This window comes from Corvus brachyrhynchos, unplaced genomic scaffold, assembly GCF_000691975.1.
Source record: "Corvus brachyrhynchos isolate BGI_N302 unplaced genomic scaffold, ASM69197v1 scaffold229, whole genome shotgun sequence".
Lineage (NCBI taxonomy): Eukaryota > Metazoa > Chordata > Aves > Passeriformes > Corvidae > Corvus > Corvus brachyrhynchos.
This window is the reverse complement of record NW_008240042.1, coordinates 2451790-2477471: the sequence shown is the minus strand read 5'-3', so window position 1 is coordinate 2477471 and position 25682 is coordinate 2451790. Positions and strand designations below refer to the sequence as shown.

General features: G+C 37.2%; 1 protein-coding gene across 2 annotated transcripts in view; it reads right to left on the bottom strand.

The window, feature by feature from the left end:
• Positions 1–12992, bottom strand: part of TTC29 (tetratricopeptide repeat domain 29) — a 118116-nt gene extending 105124 nt beyond the window's left edge. The window contains exons 1-3 of one of the 2 annotated variants that reach the window (XM_017744279.1): positions 12918–12992; positions 10086–10182; positions 7661–7744 (exon numbers count right to left, since the gene is read on the bottom strand). In XM_017744279.1, coding sequence (XP_017599768.1) covers positions 7661–7744; positions 10086–10182; positions 12918–12927 — 191 coding nt within the window. In that variant the 5' untranslated portion in view covers positions 12928–12992. Of the gene's footprint in view, positions 1–1013; positions 1107–7660; positions 7745–10085; positions 10183–12917 lie in introns of those variants that run through there. The other variant, XM_017744280.1, reaches the window with a different exon arrangement.
• Between the last annotated feature and the right edge of the window lie 12690 nt (positions 12993–25682).

Sequence of the window (25682 nt, the reverse complement as noted above, 5' to 3'; positions counted from 1 at the left end):
GATATGACAGTACAGTAAATGCCATTAAGCAGTAATAGACAGCTTACACTTCAGAATATTTTACTACTAAGGCTGAGAGTTAAATTACATTGGGGTGGGGTGCCTGCTTTTTAATTCCAAATCACAAACTTGAAATAGCTAATATCCTATTACAAAAAAGAATAAAATCCACAACCCCCCAAATGTTATAAAAAGGATTCCTATTCTAATTATAAATAAAAAAATATTGCACAGCAATTTGTGCACATCCTGGGAGGGAAAACATCACTTGCAATTGACTTGTAACAATACAGATTTTTTAAAGAAGAAAAGCTTTTTGGAGCTATGTATCCAGAACTATTAAAAGAAAGATGAAAATAAAGCATATATAAAAAAAGAAATGTAGGTACCTTATAGCATATATATATATATATATATATATAGGTACAAGAACTTTCATCTTTAGCAAGGCAGTGTTTTTCATCTCCTGCCTCAGTCACTGGATTGTTGTCAAACCAAACTTTAACCTAAATCATGCAATCAAAGGGGGATGCATACCCTGTCAGTAGGACCCCACAAAGAACACATATATTGAATTCACTTCCTTTTGTTCAAAGCTACATAAAATGAAAAATTAATCAATTATAAACATCAAAGGATGACACAGAAAAAGTATTTTAAAATGAATGTAAGTACTGTAATAATTAACAATCCTAATTAACCCAGAAAATGGAAACATAAATTTTGCAATGAACTTTTGAAACATTCTGTCCCTAAACATAAATGCAAAGAAAAAAATATCTTTATTTAAAGATAAAAGTGCTACCCTTATAAAAATTTTCATCATACAAAAGTACACACACCTGTGATTATTTCAAGCATAATCAGAAGAAAACTATCTTCATTAATCTTTCTGCTTTTCTTTCTAAATTAATAATCTTCCTTAACAAAAAGTAATCCCAACCATATTTTATGAACTACTATTTATCAAAACGAAGTATTTCTCAACTTCCCTCTTTTATTTCAGAGCTGACCTGGTGGACTCAGAGCTAGAAACACAGGAGTTTGGAATCCTTTCCATTTGACTTGCATGATATCAAAGTCGTCGTTAAATTTCTCTGCAAGTTTCTTTCACAGTGTACCAGACAGATAAACATAATTACTTACTTCCTATATCTTCTCAAGCTGATGTTATGAAATATCATAAAACCCTATACAAGGCTCTGCATTTATTGCAGTATTGATATGAACAATTCCCACTTTCGCTTTTGCTTTTGTTTAGGATATCTCTTATTCAAGTCCCCAGCTGAATTGACTCAGTAGGATAAGGACAAATAGACCACATGGAGACTGAGAAGAAAGGAAAAGCAAGGATTTTACACAATGCAGGATTCACTGTGAAAATTATTAGGAAGTCATGACTGTACCAGGGTGGATTAGACAATATTTCTTTATATCAGACTTTTTGTGTGTTAGAGATGCTTCACCTTTATGGAGTGTTTTAGAAATAGAAATCAGAATGTGTATTGCTTGTACATTATCTTCAGTAGTAAATATTGTTGAACTATTGAGAAATAAAAACACTAAAAAACCATAAGACCAAACTTAGTAAAAACAACAAGTTACATAAAAAAAACCACTTCAGCTCACTGTGTTCTTCTTTATTAAAGTATGTCATGTATTTTATCTTTGCAAGAGTTTGATGAGTTTTTGCAAGTAAAATTCTGTTTCCTCTATACTTGCTAATAGTCATGAGAATCTGTAGTTTGCACCTTCCCATTAAAAATGTATTGTATTTTTTGAAATTATTCACCCCGCCTTTTATCCAGATCATGTCTTTGAAAGGAGGAAGTAGATAATAAATGGAATAATTCATGATTTCCCATTAAATATGAAACTTTCTTTTGCAGAGTTTAGAAAATGAAGTTCTACATAATGTACAGAAGTTGATTAGAACTTTTTTTAACCTTTTCAAGAAAAATCTTTCACATTACACAAATGCACAGAGAAGTTTCTCTAGGAAAGGCAAACCATTCGCTTCCTACACAGTTCTGTTCTTCAGATCACTGCCTAATTACACTAAATAATATGCTTATCAAGCCCAAAATTCACAGAGATCATTCCTTTGACCAAAAAGAATGTGTGCCTCTAAGTGCTAAAATCTCTTTTTGAAAGTTGTTTAATAAACATTGAATCCTGGTCATGGCAAGAAAGATTGTTAGGAATTATTCAGACTGAAAAAAATACATATTTAAATAATATTGTGAAAGAAATTTAAAATTTATCATCTAGCTCACTAAGTGACTTGTGCCATCTCCCTTTCCACAACCAGCAGGGAGTTTGGGACAGAAAGCCTTAATTTAAAATTTCTTTTACCATGAAAGGATAGATTTCTTTGGTTCTGATTCACCCTCTTCCATAGTTCTTAGTATCTAAAAGTGAAGAAATACGCTCATAAAATGTAAATGAGTTTACACAACATTGCACCAGTTTTCAACCAGAGTAATGTGAACAAAGCAGGCTATAAGGTGCTTACAGGTCCTATCCAAAGACTGACATCAGGAAGAACAGCAAAATCTTGCTAGGACTGAACATGAAAGGGAAGGAAGTTTACTTCTTTCTCTGTTTGCTGCTACGTCCTTCTTCAGCTGCCTTGAGCTCGCCTCCCTCCCTCTGTCTTCATAGCATTGTATGCAGAAGAAATGGAAGCAGCTCGCAGCAGTGCATCACTGGAAACAAATACTGTGCAATCAAGGGCTGAAATACAAGGGAAAAGCAGAATCTGCACCTACATTTTATCTGTCTGCATCCCAAATTTCCTTCTGCAAGCTTGCTAGTAATAGCAGCTCTACCTCCTCCTTCCTTGCCTTTATCCCATATCAACAAGATATTTCTCCTTACCCTTATTCTTGGCAGTGCCCCTCTTCTGTCCCTTGAGAACCTCACTTAATAACACAGAAATGGTCAAATCCACCTTACAATACAAAATCCCCACACCTAAATTAAGCCCCTTCAAATTGGGAAGCCCCAGTAGAGATTCCAGATTGGGAAAAAGAAAACATGGCAATATGATGTCAGTGAAAAAAGGTCCCCATCTATTTTTTGAGTAACATAAGAAGTCACCTTACTAATTTATGTGGTAGAGGTGACAGCTACTAAAGGCATGGGTTAATCAAATCCCCAACCAGCTATTTGTGTTCAGCTTCCTCAAAGCACTGGTCCACCAATGCAAAAGACCAGAATACAGACTGATAAAGAAGCAAATAAATCAAAAACTGAGTACTGAAACTCTCATGATTTAAATAACTTACAAACAAAGGACAAGGTCAGAAAAATCTCAGTCTAATAATAGGGTTTACTAGTCCATCGTGGCTAGGATGAAAATAAAGAGCAAAACACTCTTCATACTAGGTCTTCTCCTCTCCATCAGCCCACAAACCCCATTTTTCTCCTTCAGGGAGCTCTCCAGATCATCCCAGCCTCTAGTCAGGTAAGGAAGTTTCTCCCTCTTTAGTCCTGGAGGACAGATAGGGCTGAGTATTCAGAGATCGACTGGTAGAAGACGTACTGATGTAGGAAAGAAACTATTTATTTCCACAAACTCATCTAGCACTTAGTCCCTCATAAATTTTCCCCCATCTTTTTTTCCTTAACTCTACCTATCTGATGCTGACACTGAAAAGAGCAGAAACTTGGGGAGGGCAGTAAATAATTTGTCTCTGACTGAAGAATGGAAAAATAATCTTTTATCAGATGGCAGAAGATTTAAAATGGATCCTGGGCCACTTCTGTTCTGAACTTGACAGCTTCCTGTAAAAATGCTGCCTCAGGAATTAGTTTCTAAGACTTCTACTTCATCCTTTTTACAGCTTTCAAAAACCTACAGTTCTGCAGTGTGGGATTGAGTGGTAAATGTATGTGCCTACATCTGAGCTCGTCACCGTACAATCTCTCTTTAAGCAATGGAGAGAAATAGGTGTTTCCAAAGTATAATCCACTTTATTCTAAAGCACTTGTCTGGATCCTAAAAGATGGGGCTCAACTAATCACACAACTGGGCTTATTAACCTGGATCAGTTAAACCTGGGTGAAAGCCCCTTTGCTCTTTTTGCAGGGAGTTTACAAAAGCTATACTTCACTATATTCATCAGTCATCACTGCTAGAGCAGAAATTTTATGTTCCATTTTGCAGTCTACAATCTGCAAAGTAGTTTAATGATTCATCTTCCCAGTATTGGCAGAGATGGCCAACAACTGCTCTGGAGAACACAGCCCACCTGAGAATTAAAGCCTTTCCCTTTTTCTGTTCCAGTTAATCTTAAAGTGGGCCAGCCATTGGAGAATTCTAAGCAGAACAGCCCACTGTATCTCCAAAACATCCGACAGAATGCGTGTCAGAGAATCTTGTCTCCTGCCTGAAAATAGTCATCTCAGAGCCTGTCTTTACTGACACAGATTTATCAAGCAAGCTTTCCACAGCACACTGATCCACTGCTCATGAGACAGGAAACACAAATACAAATTTTCTGCATACCTAGGTAAGCCTTTACCATCTCTGTATAATAATTTGGATTTCACTTGCCCACCACAGTCTTGAGGACAGTAGAACTCCACCACTCAACTCAAATGTATTTAAAATACATGTAGTAACATCACTAATGTAATTTTTTTTTTTGGTCACAGCTAAGCAAAGCTGTTCCTCTCATCAAATACATTTCAAAGGCTCTTTCTAGTCTTCAACTCTTTTTTGATGACATGGTCCTCTTTGGACAATTTTCATTTGTATGAAGAAGAGAGAACTGTTACTTGATCTTTCTGGCCCTGACAAAAAGATCAGGAAACAAGAATGACAATTTCAAATTCTGGCCCATTTTAGGCTCTAAACTCATTTGAAGACTCAATCCTGGAATCAATCTCTTGAAAAATGCTTTACTTCACAGTTCATCATGAACTTCTTGACTCTTAGTTCAGTCAAAAGAACTATTTTTAATTTTTACTGCAATCTGATTTTGAGCTGTTAATGACTTGGTGAGTCAGGACTAAGAACAGAAAGTTGCAGGGAAAGCACACTGAAGGCCACTGGAGTCAGCCAACCTCATCATACAAAAGCCTATTTCTGTGGCAAGAAAGCACTCACGTTCTGCATTAATGAAAGTTTTACTTTTTTTCCATTTCCAGATCCTTGCACCACCTTCACTTCTTATTTCAAATTAAAGTCTTTGAGAAGGAAGCAAAACAAAATCAATGAAAAAACAAAGCAATATACTGTTTTAATATCATTAAAGTACTATCTCTCTTAAGCACTATTTTTTCTCCCTCTTCTGTCATATCAACCTGGGACAAAAAATTATTACAAAGAAAAAAGAATGAAAAACATCTAATTTTTCCACAGGAAAAAAAAGAGATGATATCATGAACACACTTAGTGGAATTCTTCTCTTTTCCTGTAGTTTGGAACACAATACAACATTATACAATACAAGAATAACTGCAATCTTTTTCCTTCAATAGCACATCTCAATTTTAAGGAATATTGTGAAGGATAGAATTTTAGGGAAAAGTTTGAAAGAATGTTGCTTTTTTCCCTAAATGTAATACTACCTATACATTCCTTTATTTAGAAGATAATAAACTTGTTGTTTGCCTAACACACACTTTTAAAAAAGCGTGTTTAATATTAAGCAGGAGTGTGGCTAGAGGAATTTGTATTGATGAAATAATCACTGGCATATCAAGTGAACCTCCATATTAAACAAAAGTACAGATATTTATGTGTCAGAGGAAGGAAATTCAGTCCCTATACAAAGAAGGGAATGGATTTACTTCTGAAATGGAAATAATATAGAAAAACTGCACAGCATATTATAAGCCATCTCTCCTATTTTTAAAATAATAACACCCGTTGTCTGCTGACACAGACCAAGAATTACACTGATTTCACTAAGATCATTTACAGACATGGCATTGCCTTACTTTATAAATTGGTTTTAAATTACATTTGATGCATTTAGTTTTTCCTAACTAGATTAGCATAGTACTAATATAACTGTGTAGTTAGTTTGTTACCTTTTGTTTGCTCTCAAATGATTTTGTCAAGGTTATGGAAGAGCATTAGTAAATTATATCTAGAGAGAGAAACTTCGTAACTGCTGATCTATTATCAAAAGCTAAAATTCCAAGAAGAATTAAATGCACAGAACATGAATGTAACCTTTTAAAATAGGTACTTTAAAAATCTCCATGGAAATAATCATACATATGATATTTCAGTTTAATCTTCTAAGAGGCTTTGGTAACTTTGGAAAAACAGCCTCTTACAAAACGGTAAGGGAACTCCACTTTGTCTAGGTATTGCAGAACAGATGATAAAATTCCTGCTTCATTGTGATGTCCTTGCTGGTTTCCTTTTCCACAGTGTCCAGACTCAGGGTTTGGATATAAAAACATCATTTAGGAGGGTTTTTTGCGTTTTTTTTTTTGTTTGTGGTTTTGTTTGGTTTTTTAAATAGCAGTGAAAAGTTGACCTGATCAAATCAGAGCTGGAAAATGCACTTTGAAGCCCCAAGGCCTTCCTAAAATAGCGGTGATTTCCTGTGTAATCACCTCAGAGAGAACACTTGTGTCCCTGGCATGGTGTGTGGAAGTCCACTGGGGCTGATGACTGAAACAGCTCCCCGGGAAGGCAACCCAGCTTGTGACAATTGTTGGAGTGTAATGAGTAGAGCAGCCACAGCTGGCACCCAACCAGGGTGACAGTAAGGGAAGGTACTTAGTTCTGTGCTTGCTCCCCGAGGTCTGATACTTCTAGTAATTGTCTAGATTTCAACGAGGAAATTTTTAGGGAAGGTTTGTAGGCACATTCTTAGGCTAGGAAGGAGAAAAGAAGCCTGTTTTGCAAGAAACTAGCTGGTGGAATTGCTGTCTGACTGATAGAATGTTTTTATGCTGCAAGGGTGATGTTGCAATATTCATTGTTAAGGTGCCTAGAGCCCTTGTATATGCATCCTTTTATTATTTAAATATTGAAATAAATAAATCAGCTCACTTAAGCAACCAGCAATTCAGTTTGTTCGAATTCTTTCATTAATTTTGATGGTGCTGAACCCCAGATCTGTTGAAAGACTCCAGAAGAATAAGTCAGTCATAGTCTCTTGTAACTTCTAAATGTAAATACCTCAGCTGTAAGAAATCAAAAGTTATCTAGATTTCTTTCATTCACTGGGTTTTTAAATAACTAATGGGGTATTAAATGCTTCACCACAGAAGTCAGCACTTGGGCTTGGCTAAATAGTAACTCAAAATTACAAGAATGTGTATGTCGGTACACTAAGCTCCCACCCCAAAGGAGGTATTTCACAAAGGCTCAGAAAAAAAAAGAGAAAGGAAAAAAAAAGGCAGCACAATATAATAATTACTGACACAATCTTAACAATAATGTTACAAATCTGATCTAATTGGTAAATATACAAATTAGTAAAAGCAAGGAGATAAATGCTTTGATATATTTAACATCAGGAGAAATGAACCATCATTATTTAATATCAACTTCAATTTTTAAATGCCAAGTTCCACTAAAAAGGGTAGGGCCTAGGGAACTTTAAATTTAAATGACTATGATGACTAGAAACAAAGGAAACAATAAACTTATGGATGTTAAAATGCCTCGAAAAAGCCAACTTACGCAGCAGCTTCTTGTTTTGACACCCCTTTGATATTCTTTGCCAAATAATCATCTGTGGCATCTTTGTCTTTGATCAAATGAATCCTAAATTTAAATGAAAAAAATTAAAAGAAACACTGTAAGGTGCTAACATAGACTTCTGCAGCATGTATAATATATTATCATTGCCAAGTAGAGCTAAATACTGAAATATTGACAAAGTAATGTATCAGACATTCTATAAGCACATACAAATATCTTTTTAATTTTTTGGTCTAGCTATTTCAAATTTTTTTTTCAAATTTATTTTCAAATTTTTTCAGTAGCTATTTCAAATCTTTATTTATAAAAGAAAACAGAAGTGGTATTAGCTTTCAGGGATCTGGTTATCTGATATTTCTGTCTAAACTAGAAGAAACTGTGTATCAGCTAAATCAATAATAATTGATTAAGCTATCCATATCTAAACTGTTTCCTAAACCAGACCATTACATTTTTGTATTATCAGTATGGACCAGAGTGGTCCAATTTATTTCATATTTAGCTTCTTCAAAATTAAAAACAAAATCAAATCAACAAAAGAATTCCCAAATCCAGCTCAAATGCAGCACAGTGCAAAAGGTGGTCCACAAATTTCAGGATGCATGGATCTAAGTTTAAAATTTGAACTGTGCATCATTTCACCTTTCACTTCAGCCATCATATCTTTGCATCTCCACTCTGATACACACGAGATGCCTGGAAAGGGTAATATGCACTTACTGACCATAAAGTGTATGTAAATAGAATCTGATATCCTGGCTGTAGAGGATGTTATCTTTATAAAAGTAATGTGAATTTATTTTTACTCTTCGGAGAAAGAGCATAAAAATTGTCTGGTTAATCACTCAAAGATAAAAGAAATTCAGCATTAGTGTTCCACATAAATCTATTACTTTGCTCTTCCTCTGTCTGTATTACACTGCTGTCTTTCATTACAGTGATGAGAGTAAACTCTTTTCATAATGTTAGCTAATATAAGCGTCAGGCTCCGTATTGCTCTGAGAATACCAAAGACACTTCATGAAGTTCATTTAAATGAAAACAAAATAGCTAAGCAAAGCAGAGATATTTTGACATATCTGTATTTAAAATAATGTAACAGTGAAAACTTCCCTCACAAATAGTGCCTTTAAATTTGTTCCAGAATTTGCTGCTGCTGAGTGGCACCAGGCTTGTGCTTCCAGGCTGCACTTAAGCCATAGGAGTTGCTGCTGATCTGGCTAAATGTACACCTTATGGATATTGCCATAAAAATTCCCTTATAATCAACACCAAAATGTATTCAATATCAAAATTTTCACATCAAAATAATTACAATTTAGGAAGATATTTGGAAGAATGGAGAGAAAGTCAAAAACCCCAGACTGAAACAGTGAACTACAACAGGCAAATTCCTATCAGCTTGCTGCAATTTAATCCTCACTGCAGTTAGAAACCACCTCAAAATGAAACAAAGGAAAGACTGATGCATTTCCATTATCCTTACAAAGGTATTTTAATAAATAAAAAAAAAAAAATTTGAAAAATCAGGGGGAAAGCCCTTAGAATCATATACAATTTAAAATGCCACCTGCCTTATAGGCAAAGTATACATTTCTGACTTCTGATTGGTAACCCCCTCAAACATAAAGAAAACTACAGTCAAGGGGAAAAATCATAAGCAAAAACTTGCAAACTAATTGCTCTTTACAAAAGTTCTGTAATAACCAGTTTTGGACTGATGCAACTAGAAACATTGTCATCCATCATAAAGCATTTAGCTTACTAAGAGTAACAAATACTCCTCTCATCCTGGCTGTTATTATCAATGTTGTTAATGTAGCCATAATACAGAAAAGACAGGCAGGTGATACTTAGGAAAAAATACACTAGGAAATGCCATCAGCTCAACAAAATCATTATGGCTTCCTATATGCAATGAGAATTAAAACATAAAAATTAATTCATTAATTAATCAATGTGGCGAAAAGAGACTGTGACTTGGAATAGACATTGTTTTTTTATACAGAATTGAGGTGAGGATGGCACTTGCTAAAAGACCCGGTTTCTTTTCCTCCAGAAGTTGTCACTTGCTTTTTCTAAGCTGTTTTATCCTTATTTCTCCAGTGTTTCCATAATGACTCACTGTTCTTCATAAAGTGTATAAAAAGAGTCCACTTCTGTAAGTTGGCTCCTATTTAATTTTAAATCACGCAGTTATTAAAGAGAAATCCATTTTAATCCAATGGACACCTTCTTTTTTTCTGCCTTTTAATTGTAGAACTTTCCTAAGAGAGAATTTCCTTGCCTCTGATTTTTGTAGTTTTAAATATTGCAAAAGAGCAAATATTATTTGTCACCTCGGCACAGCTGATTGAAGCTGTTCACAGCAAAAATGATGCTTTGAAAGAGAAGAGGTACCTACCTTGCAAAGCCTAACGGGGGGCAAAGAGCCTGCTCTATGAACTTGGGATGTTCCCCTGGGCTTTGGAGGACTGCTTGAGGCAACACATTCAATTTAACTAAAACAAACAAACAAAACCAACATTACTTGAAACAACCCCTTCACAGCAATGCAGGTTTTTTTCCTTCTTGTGCTGCTTCCCAGCCCACTCTCTGTTATTTCCAGTGCATTAAGACCCAACTCCAGTTCCACAAAAATCACAGCCCTACTTCAGTAGGACATAACACAAAGGAATGGTCATTATCTAACTTTCCATGGTTTTCTCTCTTTCGCTGAGGTGCTTTTGATTTCCATAGGGACAGCTGATTCAGGAACCATACCTGCATGGGATTCCCTGTGCTTCCTTGAGCTATCTAGGTTCAAGTATTGATAACAAATTAATACACAACGTGGACAAATGATGGGATATACAGTATGAAAAGCGCTGTTTTAATGTTCAAAATCCTACATAATTAAAATAGAAACAATCGTTTGAAGGAAAAAATGTAAGTAATGCTATACTTACAACACAGGATTTTACTTAAAACAAAAGCCAAAAGCCCCACAGTTATGTAAAATCGTCTAGCTTGTCATTTTGAAATACATAAATGCTAATAGGACTTTTTTGTCATATAGAGCTACTGTGTTTTTTCCCCAAGTATTCAGTCTACACTTCCTACCATTAAAGTTTCAGCTGCCAGTTCCTTCATTTTGCATGTCTGTGATCTGAGGACGTTAGCAGCAGGAGCACCCTTACTTTTAAATTTGGTTTAATGTAGGTATTGCATGCCCTGCTGGTAGGCCTGAAGGCATAAACTTTTAAGAGGGATGGAAAAACAGAATATAATAAGAGGGGGGAAAGAATTTAACTATTTGCTACATTTAGTGAAAGGAAATTTAGTTTTTGGGAAATAAGTATTTGATATTAATCAATTTGTTACTGAATGATTAGCATCAGACTAACAGATATTTTATATTTTAGCCTTTCTGGGATCAAAAGCCACTTCATTGATGCAGTATTTTGCTGTGGTTATAGTGAAGTAATTTTTAAAATTGTGTTACTTAGAACTGAATAATAAGGAGAATTATAGTTTGAAAAGATGACAGGATAGGATATTTCTCCTAAGTCATTCTTTTGGGGACTCGTACTAATGATAACATTTTTTACAGAAAGAAAAAAGATATTATTTATAAATAAACTGATCTGCAATTAGAGGCAGCAACATTTAACAGAAGTGTGTCCTGGAAAATAAAAAAATATGGGTAATTCATCACTACAAAAGATTGCACTTCTCACAGAGAATGACAGGTTTGTATATAAAAACTTTATCAAAAGGAAAACCCCTTTTCAGGAAGATGCTATTCAGTGGGAAATAGTAATTGAACTTTGGAACAACAATATTGAAGCCCAGAGAAGATGCAAAGCTTTTGTTTTTAGGTATTAAGTGGGAAAATGAAAACAGCCGTGCCTTACTGGCAACTGATGAATTTGGCAAGGCAGCAGGGCTGACTGCAGCTATGGAGCAGAAAAAGGAGGGGAAGCACCTGAAAAGAGACCCCCACAGAGCCTCTGCAGCCATGGAAAGCTATTGATGGGGAGCTGTAATTTGGGGACTGTCTCATGGCACCTGGCTGGAGCACACAATAGCTCCTTGCTGGCTCACACGCTCCACATTGCCAATACACAAAAGTCTATGGGAAAAGAGGCTGTCATGCACACAGGTCTCACATGAGGCACATACACAGACATTTTTCTTAGTATGTTCCTGCCTCACAGGTACTAAAATACTGTCCTGGCTCCTATTTCAAACTCAAAGCTTGGGAGAGAAAAAACCTCCTAAACTGCTCCTTAATAATGCCAACCGAACTTTTACTTTAGACTTGGGAGGTTGCTTTCAGAGTGAAATGGAGGGTGTATTTCTCTCATTTCCAAGGTAACTGTCATTCTTACAGGTAAATTACAACCACAGACACATGACAGAAGGCACCAGCAACACATCCTTCTGAAACCCATGCTATTTCAGTCATGTAAATTTCGTTGCTGGTCATTTAAAGACCACTTTACATTTTGCTCCTTTATTATAAAGCCCAAGCCACGTCTCATTTACTTAATCAAACATCCACAAAATTCAGTGAAAGATGAGGGGGTGCAGTTTGTTTCTCAAGAAGTGCTCAACTTAATCCCATGATGGAGGGAATCTTCCCATGGACTGGAATCGCTCCAAGGTGCACTGAAGCCAAAGGTAAAACACCAGCTGATTGCAATGGTGCCTTTCCCGGCACCTTTTGGGAAACCTGTTGGCTGCCTCTTAGCTCTTCCCACACGTTTTTCCGAGGTATTAACTGGAGGCTGAGGATTTCCCAAGGAGGGAAGGAGGTGAGGAAGCAACACATGGATGTCTTTGTGGGCATATCTGCTGCAACCCGGCACCTCGTAAGCTAAAAGGACACCAGAATGTGACAGGACAGACTTACTGGCACGCTGCTTTATTACACTGAAAGTAAGAGAGTAAATTGATTAAAAAAATAAAAATGAGCAGTATTTTTTTGAAATCAACAGCCAGCATGAGAGATGCTATTTGTTCCAAGTAACCTGGACGAGGCCGCGGCCCCAGCCTGTCCCGTATCGTGAATGCCCTCCGTCCCTGCGGCTCTGGGAATACAGCCGCCCTCCGCTGCTGCCTGGCGGTCACCAGCCACCGCCCAGGGACACTTCAGCTTTTGTCTTCACCTGTCCTGCTACATACCCTGACCCTTGGCTCCGGTACCAATAAAATGTAACCCCCATCAGCCGGAGTTCCCCGGGGAACAGACCTGGGCTCATGGCGCGGCCGCTGCAGGAGCTCTCCGCCGGCCCGGCCCCTCACGGGACGCCGCGGCCTCGCCGTGGCAACTGACGCCGGGTTAGACCCTGGGAAACACGGGGGCTGGGAGAACGGGGCACAAGGTGTTGGTGTGCTTTCCAGGAGCTCAGGTGAGCTCTGAACGAGCTGCCTCAAACGGGAGCATCCCTCAAAGCTGAGCGAGTTTCTGAAGCTGGCAACCAAAGAGCCAGGATCGTATGGATACCTAAGGAAGTGTGGGCAATCTCTCTGATGATAAATAGACACCTGCACTGAGCAGGTTTTCTTCTTTCACAGAATAATAGGATGGTTAGGGTTGGAGGGGACCACAGTGGGTCATCTGGTCCAACCTCCCTGCTTAAGCAGGGTTGTCCCAGAGCACCTGGCACTAGACTGTGCCCAGATGGTCCATGAATATCTCAGTGAGGGAGGCCACAATCTCTCTGGCCAATCTGTTACAGTGTGTGGTCACTGCATAGTAAAGAAGTTATTCCTTGTGTTCAGGTGAAACTTCCTGTGCATCACTTTCTGCCCATTCCTCTTGTCTTATTGCTCAGCACCACTGAGAAGAGCCTGGATCCATCCTCTTGGCATCCCTCCTGCAGATACTGACAGACCTTCATGAGGTCCCTTCTCATTCATCTCCTCTCAAGACTGAACAGGCCCAGCTCCCTCAGCCTTTACTTGTAAGACAGATGCGCCAGTCCCTTAATCATCTTTGTTACCCTCCATCCTTCCAGGATTTCTTCTCCTCTCTGACATCCTTCAGGACTTCTGAGTAAGGGGAAAGAGCACGTAGAAAAAATATTAGACTGAATCTCTGAGTAAGTGACATAACATGAAGGCATTTGGTTTGTTGAAAATGTCCTCGCTTTCTGTTGATGAGAACCTGCTGCTTAATTTACTGTCACAAAGGAGCTGTTCTAAGGGGCTGGCCTGCTAGGGTGTCTGAGGGCTGGTCAGAAATAGAAATATTGAGAAGGAATCAACAAGCTTTTGCTAAGCACAAATGAAAACTATACGAGCAACCCAACTGGGATGTTAGAGAATATAAAGAACAGAGATTTTTCAGTGACTTCTGTTTTTGTGTTGGAAACTTGACACCAGCAGGAGATCATTTTTTTAGCACAGATTTGACCTAGTTTTTATTGCTACAACTGTTTGGAAAACTGGAATGTCAGAATCAATTGCTATAATCTGTTTTGGAAGGATCAAGTGGACAGAAAGCACTTCAAAAATGGCATTACCCGTTTCTGAGTTGATGGCAATCGGAAACAAAGGATCGTGAATGTTTATGGGTCAATGTTCTAGTGGATAAGTCAGAAGCTGACAGGGTACTTAGCTGATATCAAATCACACTAGAGAACAGCCTGACCTATGCCTTACCCACCTACAACACATAGGGAAAGCACTGCTGTACTGAGTGAATTTCAATCTGAGTGACATACGCTGAAGGTCTCATGCTGCCAGTGTTAAAATGTACTTGGAATTTCAAAATATTTAAAACGTCAATTTCCTAACTCAAAAAATGTTGCATACAACACAGAGGAATTCTATATTAGACATCATCTTGTCAGATGAAAAGGAATTGATCACAGAACTAAAAATTAGCCATAGCTTAGGTATAACTGATAATTATTTGATCACATTTGTTATGTGCGAACAGAATTAAGTCCAAGCCATTAATACATATACTTAATCCTTTGAAAGGGCTAATTTTATAAAGGTGAGCACTATTACATGGTAAGTCTGTTGGGAGAAGAAATTTAATCTGAAGTGGGAGAATAGTAATTGGAAGTGGTTTAAGGATGGTAGTGCAGTTACCCACTCAGCCATAATGCCACAACTGAGGAATATGTTTGCTGAAAATCCAGGGTGGTTTATAAGGCAAACATCTGCAAAACTGAAGAAAGAATGTGGTGTCATTCATGTACACTGAAAGGCAGGGGTTTTAGAAAATTACTGTGGCAAGTAAAAGGTTATGAGGGAAATATACATGTGGTCAACAGAGTTAAAATGAGGAAATTGGAAGGCTTTTGCAAGTATAGAATACAGAAAATGATCTGAATAGTAAGAAGACCCTATTAAGACATGAGGATGAGAGCTTTAACCTTAATCAGTGACAAACTCCAAATATTAAAGATATACATATTTATTCTGTGCATTTGGGAAGATGGCAGCTGATGTAATTATGTTGTTAGTATTGAAGAGTTGTTTTCTATTCAAATGATGAGGGAGAATGGTTCAGTTACTGAAAGAAAACTGCCATTAAAGCTTTTGGAATGAACATATCAATCAATGTTTATTCAAAAGTTCTTGGAACACTAAGACTTTTTTCAGGAGGATGAAGCTAGTATTGTTCTAATACCTTAAAAGAATAAATGGGATAATAATAGTTTACCCATGTGACATTGATCAGCCAAAATACAGGATAGACAATATTTTTAACTCAGTTAGCAAATAATTTAAAAGAAGAAAGATATTTCCAGTTACTGTGGGCTTCTGCTAAAAAATCTATATATCCTGGCAGAAAAATAAAGCCTGGCAAGCAGACTGCTTTCTTAATGATGCTGCAGGTTTCACTTATTGATGTAATTTAATTAGACTTCAGTAAAGCATTTGACTTAACATTTGGCTTTTTGAATTAAACACTTCAATGACACAATTATTTGTATCCTGTACATAAACTTACAAAGAAAACTTGTAAAAACAAAAAAGATAAACCAGCAGATTTAAAATTACTCTTAATATTCTGGAATGATATCTGAAGTACTTCACAAGCAGACATTTACGCCATGGCTACATCTCCTGTGTTAAACATATATAATTCATTTGACTTGGAAGCAAAGTAAGAATTTTTTTTTTTTTTTTATGGAGATGTGTTCAAAGGATCTTGCATGCCAAACAATATGTAAGTTAGAGAGAGCACTCTTTAGCAGAGAATCAAAGGCAGTCTACATCTCCATAGTAATATGAAGAGGCAGTAGCCTTTCTGTGGTTAAGGATGAAACCAGCTCCTATTACAATGCTGTGTTTTAGCACCAATTTAATTTGCCTAGAAATGTTTGGCCTGCAAGTCCTGAAGGGAAAGGATGTCTGTCCATGGAAAAAAAATTCAGTTGCTAGCACTTTTTTGTTCCTATCATTAGAGTAGGTTTTCTCCCAATTCTGTAAGCAATGATAATGTCCAAGGAAGGATAATATTTCATAGCAGATACTCTTTGCAAGAACTGTGTGAAGAACTAATTTTCTTGAAAAAAAATTGATTTCAGACATTGGCATATTCAAAAATGTAACCTAGAGATGCAAAAAGTACAATGTATTGATCATTATGAGTAGCTGGTACCCTTAGGAAATATGTTTGTGCACCTTTAATGGTTACACGGAAAAGGAATTGCTGTGCTTAAATGTGGCAATGCCTGAAACTTACCAGAACATACCAGGATACTCCTGAATATTGAATACTTGAGTACTGCTCATTAAAAAAATAAGTGTTTTCATTCCTGCCTAACTGTCCATCTTTGGTCCCTGGTAGTTTTGATTTTCCTATTACTTATCAACCTGTCCACTACACAAAAAGACCCCAAATCTGAAGTGTCCCCAGTCCTTCACTTTAGAAGGGGGAAAAGAGGAAGAGACTTGGTGCAAATTAAAGTATCATGGAGAAGAGTATGAAGGGAAAAAAGGAGGAAAGGCCAGATTGTTAAAAATACAAAACCAGGGAACTGGAGGGGGGCAACACTGAGCATGCTACCAAGTAACAACCAGTGTACAAACGTTTTCTTGGCATTTGCCTGAGAGCACCTAATAAACTAAGTCAAGAATGTTGGAATTGCAAGTAATAACTGCTTTCCAAAACTCATGCTCTTAAGTCTTTATATCATGCCATTGTAGGCCCTATATTCTATATGCATTACAGACAAAAGTGCCCCAGAATGCACTTTTTATGTCATGACAAACCGAAATTTATCCCATCAATATCTCCTCCTGGTTCTGTTTACTTATTTCAGGTACTTTTATAGGTCTGCATCAGATGGATTTTCACCTACTGAAACATTTGTAACATTGCCAACTTACTTGTTTGGCCTTCTTTTGAAAGCTGTCTAGAAAGATTTATATAAAAAGTTAATCAAACTACATCACTGACTCAACTCATCAGTACAACTTTTTCATCACCATAACAATATCTCTGTGACATCTAGCTTATCATCATGAATTATGGGGGAAAGGATAAACAACCCATTAAGAAATTAAAGGCCCACAAAGGTGCAGTTTGATAAAGGATAAAAAAACCCACGGGGTATGTATAATAAAATCTCTCTCCCCTGAAGAGTGATTGTTATCTTTCTTTCATGAGCGTCAAAGACCTGGAGCTTCTCAGTGCCTCAGGCAAGTGAGTTTGAAGGTCTCCTTCATAACTGAATGGGAAATTGTAATCAGAATTAGCTTATGACTGTTTATCCTTATAGAGCATTTTAAAAAATGTTTTGTGTGTAGAACTGATATTAGTAACTAATAGAAAAAACCACTGTAATCACATTTAGAAAACTTGACTGTATTTTCAGTATTCAGTGTGTGGTTATCTGTTTATTCTGGTGTATGTTGGGACAAGCTCTTTCATGGAGAGCTGAGCTAAATAGTTCTAATCCATTAATTTGTACAGTATTCATTCTGTAATAAATGGAAGCCTGGGTAAAAGAACAGTGATGTACAGATAAAGATGTCTTTACAACCCCAAGAGAAATAAGTTATTCTTAAATAAGTTTTCATTTCCTGAGACAAAATATGCAGCCAATATTCTTACTGTACTGCAATTAATTATGCCTTTCTTTATCCTAATGGAAGGCAGCAGTATTTACAGCCTTTCAGACTCCTCTGAGTGAATTTCATGATTCTGTACGTGGTGTGACTTGTGGCTGAATGAGAATCTAACTCAATCAAAGGAGGTGCAATCAAAATGAATGACTTAAGAGATGACAGTAGAATTATCCTGTACAGTTCTGTTCCTTGTATGAAAAATTATGCTTAAATTGGTGAAAAAAATGATTTGAGGTAATAAGAAAGTCTGCCAGCAAGAGATGCTCATATTCAGCTGGCAGAAAAAAATTATTTTTTTCCCCAGTAAGTTGAAACTCCAAAGTTTTGCACTTGGTCCGTGAAGATTGTTTGTTCTTGATTGATATTAAAATCTTCTTTCGCTATTGTTTTCTAGTTCTGGTCACACCCATTGATTGCATCTCGTCTAAAACACTGATACAGACAGGCAACAGCAATTATTTACAGATCCCATTTTGTGATGGAGCCCAGCCCTGAGACCTCTGTGCACTAGTGCATTGTAAATGATAAATAACAAATAATATTATGCTAACTACGGAGAACAGATGTCTTTTGAGGTCGGTAGATCTAAAATTCTCTTTCTAGATGACTTCTGGAAAACTGTCAGTGACAGCCAGTGTTGCCTTTGGCCTGTTCTCTGTTAGCCCAGCGTTTATAAGATGTGTTCAGGTGGGAGAATACCCAGCAGAGGCTCACCTACAGTTTAAAGGCTTACCTATAGAGGTTTATAACTTAAAGTAGGGAGAGTGAAAAGGCATGGAAAGGTCACGTCTAGGAAAATAATGTGTTGTTCTTATATAGTCTAAGACAATATTTAGGTGTGTCATGCCAGAGATAGTTCAAATTCTTTGGGTTCAGTAGGTCGGGTGATTAATGGATGTTTATGCGCCACTGTGTAAACTCTTATCTAACAATATAAGGCTAAGAAATTTGCTCCTTTTCTGGTAGAGTAGGTATTTAAATTGAACTTTGGAAACTTTCAGGGTGAAAAGCACTTTGTAGGAATACACTTCCACATCCAGTACTGCTGGGTACTTACCTCCAAACTGAATGTGAAATTATGCATTGTGATAAACCTGTGCATTAAACTACTGGAATTTTGTCATAGTGTCCCTACCAAATTATTTTGTGAAAGTGTCTCATACATTGTCATAGGTTAGCAAGCATAGTCCCGGAAGGGATGTCCTTGCTAAGAGGTGCTTACAGTTTCCTCTGGGACCTGATAGAACCTATCAGCTGGCCAGTTTGAATATGGACAATTCTTTAAGCCACTTAAAGTTGTGACCACCTCTGTGATCCACATTTAAGAATAGACAAACTCCCCCTCCAAGCTCTCTCTTATTTCCGATAGCTTTGCCATATGTTGCTGTTTAGAGTGGATTTCATAATTTTGTGGAGAAAACTATTTTTGTGCAGACAGGTATTGTACTGAATTAGTATCTATAAAGGAGACAAGGCAGGTTGGGACTCCAAAGGAGGGGGTTGGAACTAGAAGATATTCAATGCGATAAGAAACATTCAACATTCCAGCTGCAAAGCTGCAAGGCTGAGGTGAGATTAACCCTTTTTATTGCTGTGAAGAGCTGAAAACCTGAGGGAAGAGAGAGAGGAGATGCTTAAAGCTGAAATTCTGTTGTGAAGCTATGATATATCAGAGTATCCTGTTGTAATTTCATGAAGATATGGGGGGTGGAGTGTTCAACTCGTGCGCAAAAGCACCTGCGCTGAGATAGGCAGATGCTGATGCAGCTGTAATTTCATGAGAAGTTTGGACAGGGAGAGATGGACCAGATGAGGACTTTTGCTCCAAATGGGAAAGGAGAAACCTCAGTTCCTAGAGATGCTCCCAGAGATAGTCCTAACGATGAAGATGATGAAGACCCTTTGCTCCCAGGGAAGGAGAAGGGCCTCTGTTTTTGTTTCTGAACGGCTCAACCTTAAAATTGTGCCCCAAAAAACTTCAAGAGTGGACCCTCGAACGTGGGAAAACCAATTGCTATCTGTGTGTGACCTTGAACAAGCTGCAAATCGGGGGAAGGGACTCACACGCAGGCAGAGAGACTCCTCTTCCTAAATGGACTGAACAATATTTGGAAGTGGGTGGCTTTCTCGTTGTGATAATGTTTTCATAGCATGAGCAAGAAGAGACTTCTCTTTCTAAATGGACTGAATAAGGTTATTATGGAAGTGGTAACAGACTGAACATCTTATGGATTGTCTTTTCACATTGTCAGTGGGAGAAGGGAGGAAGGTGGGGTGAGGAGGAGAGTTCTGAAGGTGGTATAATTTTTTTTTTTCTTTTCTCCCTTCTTTTAGGTCTGTTAATAAACTTCCTTATATTCTTTCAAGTTTGGTGCCTGCTTTGCATTTCTCCTAATTCTTATCTCACAGCAGATAAACAGTAATGAGTATTTTGGACCAAACCTCTTACACATTAGATAGATTGTTGCTATCAACTAAACACAAAAGTGATACTGAAATTACAATGGAGGCCATTTTAACATTCCCTATCAGTGACACGAATATAGGCTTCATTTATTAATTGTAGCTGATTAGCCACAAGGCAAACATTTAATTAAACCTTGGGAGACAATAACATTGCACATAAATTATCCATTTAAGAGCACATAGGTCTTTATATTTCATTAAAAATTGTTTAACCAATAACAACACATCTTAAGTTCAATCTGTATTTGCACAGATTTGAAGTCAGAGAACTCCCTAGTGCATTGCTGGAGGTTTTTTTCAGACATTTATTTCTTGATGTATTTTGATTTGTATTTACTTACCGCTTGTTCATGCTGTTTTCCTGATTAGTGAGACTGCCACTCAAATCATGGGTTAACAATTGATTTAAAAAGTCCTACCAAATTATTTACATTTAAAATTATTTCAAAATAGTCTAAAAGGTATGTTAGGTGCTCATGGGATTCAGAAAAGCAAAAATACAAACAAATATGGTGTATTATTGCTATATATTGAAGGCTTCTCTATTGAATTATTTGTGTCCAATGCAGCTGTTTTCTGTTCTTCTAGCACTGGGATTTTTTTTCCTGTAAGAATATATGCTTATTGTTTTATATGTTTTTCTGAATACTGCCATATTATATTAAATGTAGCTTAAAATTCAAGCAGCAAGATGACTACTTAAGAAACTGTTATATTAGTCTAAAATTCAATTTTCCATAAAAGCCCCTTACTTTCCATGAATTTGAGAAGATCATTATCTGCTCTGTTAAGTAATTTTAAGAACTGAGAACACCGTTAAAACATTTGTGGTCAGCCATAAGCTTTGTGGGCAGGTCATTTTTCTTCAGCATATGTTTTCTACCCAGAACATTTTCTGAATATTGTAGACTGAGGCAAAAATATCTGACAAGTAGCTTGAGGGAAAAAAAATCCCCTGATAAAAATAAAAATTATTTTGATAATGTAGTGCACTGATTCTTATTTTGTATAATTATAAGAGCCCAAACTCAAACTTATAAGATCTTGATACTAAATTCTATTTCACTATCCTGTGATAGTGTATAAGGAGCATAGGGAAGCACGATGTGAGGTATACTTGATTTTCCTTCAGTGTGTTTATATTTACATTAAAAAATTGCAAAAATATCAAACAAATATTTGTGTCTCAAATATTGCAGATATTTTCTGAAAATAAGTCAAAGGATATTCCTATAAATGTTAATGCCAGCTCATATGCCTGCCACCTTCTTTACCTGGCTTTTATCTCTGTAGGCAATACTAGAGCATGAATCTTGCCTCTCTCTTTTCAAAGTGCCTTATTTATAGGAGTGCAGGGAAAACAGTTTCTGCTTAATTGTGGGATGAAAGCACTTCTGAAAATCAGTCTGGTGAGGTATTACCAATGCTTTGCAAATATTTACTTCTTCTGCTAAGACGTTGAAACCAGACAAGCTACTTTGTCTTGTAATAGCACTTTTCTTTAAAAATTGCAGAAGTTAAGTAAATGAACAAGCAAAGGGAACCAATATGATTAAAACTGAAGAGATGAGCCCTGTAATATCCCAAACTAGCCTCTTTTTTTTTTGAATAGGCTCAGAGACTTTCCTAACCAGTTGGGTTTTTTCTCTTTTCCCATTTTATTTTTGATTTGGAAAGCAGAGAATTTAAAAAAAAAAAAATCTAGAAATCAATTATCAGATAAAAGCAAGCAGACAAAATAACCACACCAAAACCCAAAAGCTGAAACACAGTAGATTTGCACAACTGCCTGTGAAGTTAAATGTAGGTTACTACATTCATCTGGAAAGATATTTAGATGGCAAATGGAAAGTAGCTGCTGTGAAGCACATCACATTCATATATAATTGAAGTACCCGAGAGTAAAATACTGAGGCACAATAGGTGACAACTGATAAAAACAAGAGAAGTATAAAACAGGATACAAAACTCTGGGGAGTACAGAGAATATCTAACAAAGGCTGAAGAACCTACAATAACTGTATCTAAATTACCAGATAATACAAAAATAATAACTGAACTGATAAAGCCTGAGAATTCAGTGAAGTGCTGCTGTTGGAATGATACTTTACTGGAATCAGCATTATTTGCCTGATTTTCTTCACTACCATGCAAAGAAGAGGAAGATTTTTAGCTGCCTGCAAGATGTCCAGAACAGGGAAGCAGGAGTTTCCCAGCAAAAGCCAATGGCTTTACTCATTCTTTATGGATCTGCCTCAAAACGAAGTGTTCACAGATGAAGGTGACATTTATTGTCCCTCAGTCTGCAAGGATGTCTAAGTGTAACTCAAGACTGATCCAGTCTAGCCTTACCCTTATTTTGCTTGCTTATCTGGTCAAAGTAAAATCTTTCGGAGAGTGAAGCAGAAGACAGCAACAGAAATGATAGTTTAGGGCCATAAATCCTGAAGAAGGCATTATCACTATGCTAAGAGCTGAACTTGGATCTGCATGCAGTTGCAGTAGGCTTTGACGTAAATGCCTTTGTCTTGTGGTGACCACAAGGTCCAAACTGTTGAGTCACATTCTCCCCTAAATGTGAAACAGAAGTTTGTGTCAGACAGTTTCTCGTGAATTAGGCTTTGGGAGAACATGTTTATTGAAAATAGATGTTCTTGGAATTCTTCCATGGACAAACTTCACCCTATTGTAATTGTAGTACACATCTGTGTCGCATTTTCACAGCACAGTTTCCTCAGATGCAGAGAATTCAGCCATGTTGTCTATCTTGCTCTATCCTGGCCATCATTTTCCACAAATTTACAGGTGCTCTGAATTTTAAATCTCTCACTCAGCTCCAGAGAGGATGATGCTAAAGGCAGCTTTTCTTGGGACTTGACCATGAATTCAAAACTTTCATAACCTGGAGCACTGTGCACAGTTCTGGTACCACTAACATAAGAAGGACACGGAACTGTTGGAGCAGGTCCAGAGGAGGGACATGAAATTGGTAAGAGGACTGGAGCACCTTCTCCTACGAAGACAGGCTGAGAAATTTGGGCTGTTCAGTCTGCAGAAGAGAAGGTTTTGTGGAGACTTTGTAACAACTTTCCAGGCTACAGGGGGGCTACAGGGAAGCCAGAAAGGGATTCTTTGGTAGGAACTCCAGTGACAGGGAATTTAGGAAATTTAAGGAAATTTAGGTTAGACCTTAGGAAGAAATTATTTACTGTGAGGGTGGCGAGGCACTGGCACAGGTTGCCCAGAGAAGCTGTGGATGCCCCAACCCTGGAAGTGTTGAAGATCAGGTTGGATAAAGCTTGAGCAACCTGGTTTAGTGGATTTTACCAGCCCATGGTAAAGGGGTGGAACTAAGTGATCTTTAAGGTCCATTCCAACCCTTAACATTCTATGATTCAATGATTCTATAACAATCCATTACCTTTATGCCATTACAACATCAGTCTTCAGCTTTGTCTTAAAGTGTTGTGAGATAGAAATTCTTACGGGGTGATTAATGATCCTTTCTTTGAACAATGTTATTTAAACAGTTTGAACTAAGTACATGGGAACAAGCTGTAGTTTAGTAATATGGCCATGGCTGAGAGATGGATTATGGCAATATTAAAGACAATAATTTGAGTTTACTTCAAGAAATATCAGAAGCTAATATCCATAATGAAATTCAACATTAACTCCTCCTGGATGATACACTGTAATATCAGCACCCATCTGTCCTTGGTGTTGGATTTGTTGAGAGGAATTTCTGGTCTCCAGAACCCAGTACGGAGGATTCAGCCAAGATGCGTCTGCTTTGCAGAACCAGCCTTCTCTGCCATAACAATTTAAACAAAGTCAGGGTTAAGAATCTTCCATAGTATAGGTCTATAATGACCTACATTGTTATCTTATAATCATCTAATTTTGTAATTTTAACAGCTGCCTTCTTGTCCACCCTGTGAACTTTGCCTCTGAACTCTCCCCGAGGCCTCATAGTGAATCCTTGCCCTCTTCAACCTGAGCAGAGTTCAGGCACTGCCTTTTGCCTCTGTACTCAGCCTTAGCAAGCAGTTTCCCTGTCCTGCACACTCCCCTGAGAGCTGGGTCCCTGCTGTCGAACCAGGAAAGACTCTACAAAGACAAGCTCCTCAGGAGCCATCAGGAATTTCTTTCTTTTCTCTTTTCTGGCAAAGGTTTTTAAAGTATCATAGCAGATAAATGTGGTGATTGAAGTGTATGAAATAGAGGCATTGTAGAGATCCTACCTTGATTTTAACAATAAAAAGAACTGAAGAAAAAGGTATGAGAGGCAGTTGTCTGGCTTGTTTCTGAAGAGCTGGGGATTCTTCTTCCTTGTGCCTCATGTTTTTCTTGAAATATTGGTGTTTCCCTCATTTACAGCTAAATACTTTTTTTTCTAGAACTCATAGCAAAATGGACCTTCTTCCTAAAAGAGCAGTCCTTTGTTTTTTCTGTCTTTCTCTTACTACATTTTTCTCAGTATTTTTATGGTATCTTTTGAAGAGGGACCTAATTCTGTATCCATACAGATAGGGAGTAGGCAAAGAGGGCAGCACAACACAAAGAAACCCTTGCAGGCATGCCCAGAAAAACAGGTCATACAGCTTATGGCACAGTTATATCCATGAAAAAAGTAAGAATTACGTATTTCATTCTTCCCAGGAAAGATTTAGTCAAGAAACATTCAGATCACTTATTTATGTACATGAAGACACATCATGACATCACTTACAATGTCTAGTAAAAGTAGTGGCAAAGGTAGGATATCAACATAAAACTGTAGATGGTTTAAAAAATAAAATGAAGGAAAATTCATTAAATAATGAAATAAAATGAATATCACTCATTTGTTCTTATACAGTAAACTGATTGCTTATGGAACAATTTGATTTAAAATTTTTAAGTCTTTGCAGAATATCTGTTTCATTTGTAAGTGAAGAAGCTCCAATCAAATCTGCCACTCAGTCTTAAAAGATTCTGTTTGGTTAAATAAATTCTCCTCCAAAAATCTTGTATTTATTTTAAAGGTGAAATAATCTCTCATTATTATAAGACCAATAACTGGCAGGTTAGAAAAGTGTAGTGGTTTGGTCCAAAATACTCATTACTGTTTATCTGCTGTGAGATAAGAATTAGGAGAAATGCAAAGCAGGCACCAAACTTGAAAGAATATAAAGAAGTTTATTAACAGACCTAAAAGAAGAAAAAGAAAATTATACCACCTTCAGAACTCTCCTCCTCACCCCACCTTCCTCCCTTCTCCCACTGACAATGTAAAAAGACAACCCTTAAGATGTTCAGTCTGTTCACCACTTCCATAATAACCTTGTTCAGTCCATTTAGAAAGAGAAGTCTCTTCTTGCTTGTGCTATGAAAACATTATCACAACGAGACAGCCGCCCACTTCCAAATATCGTTCAGTCCATTTAGGAAGAGGAGTCTCTCTGCCTGC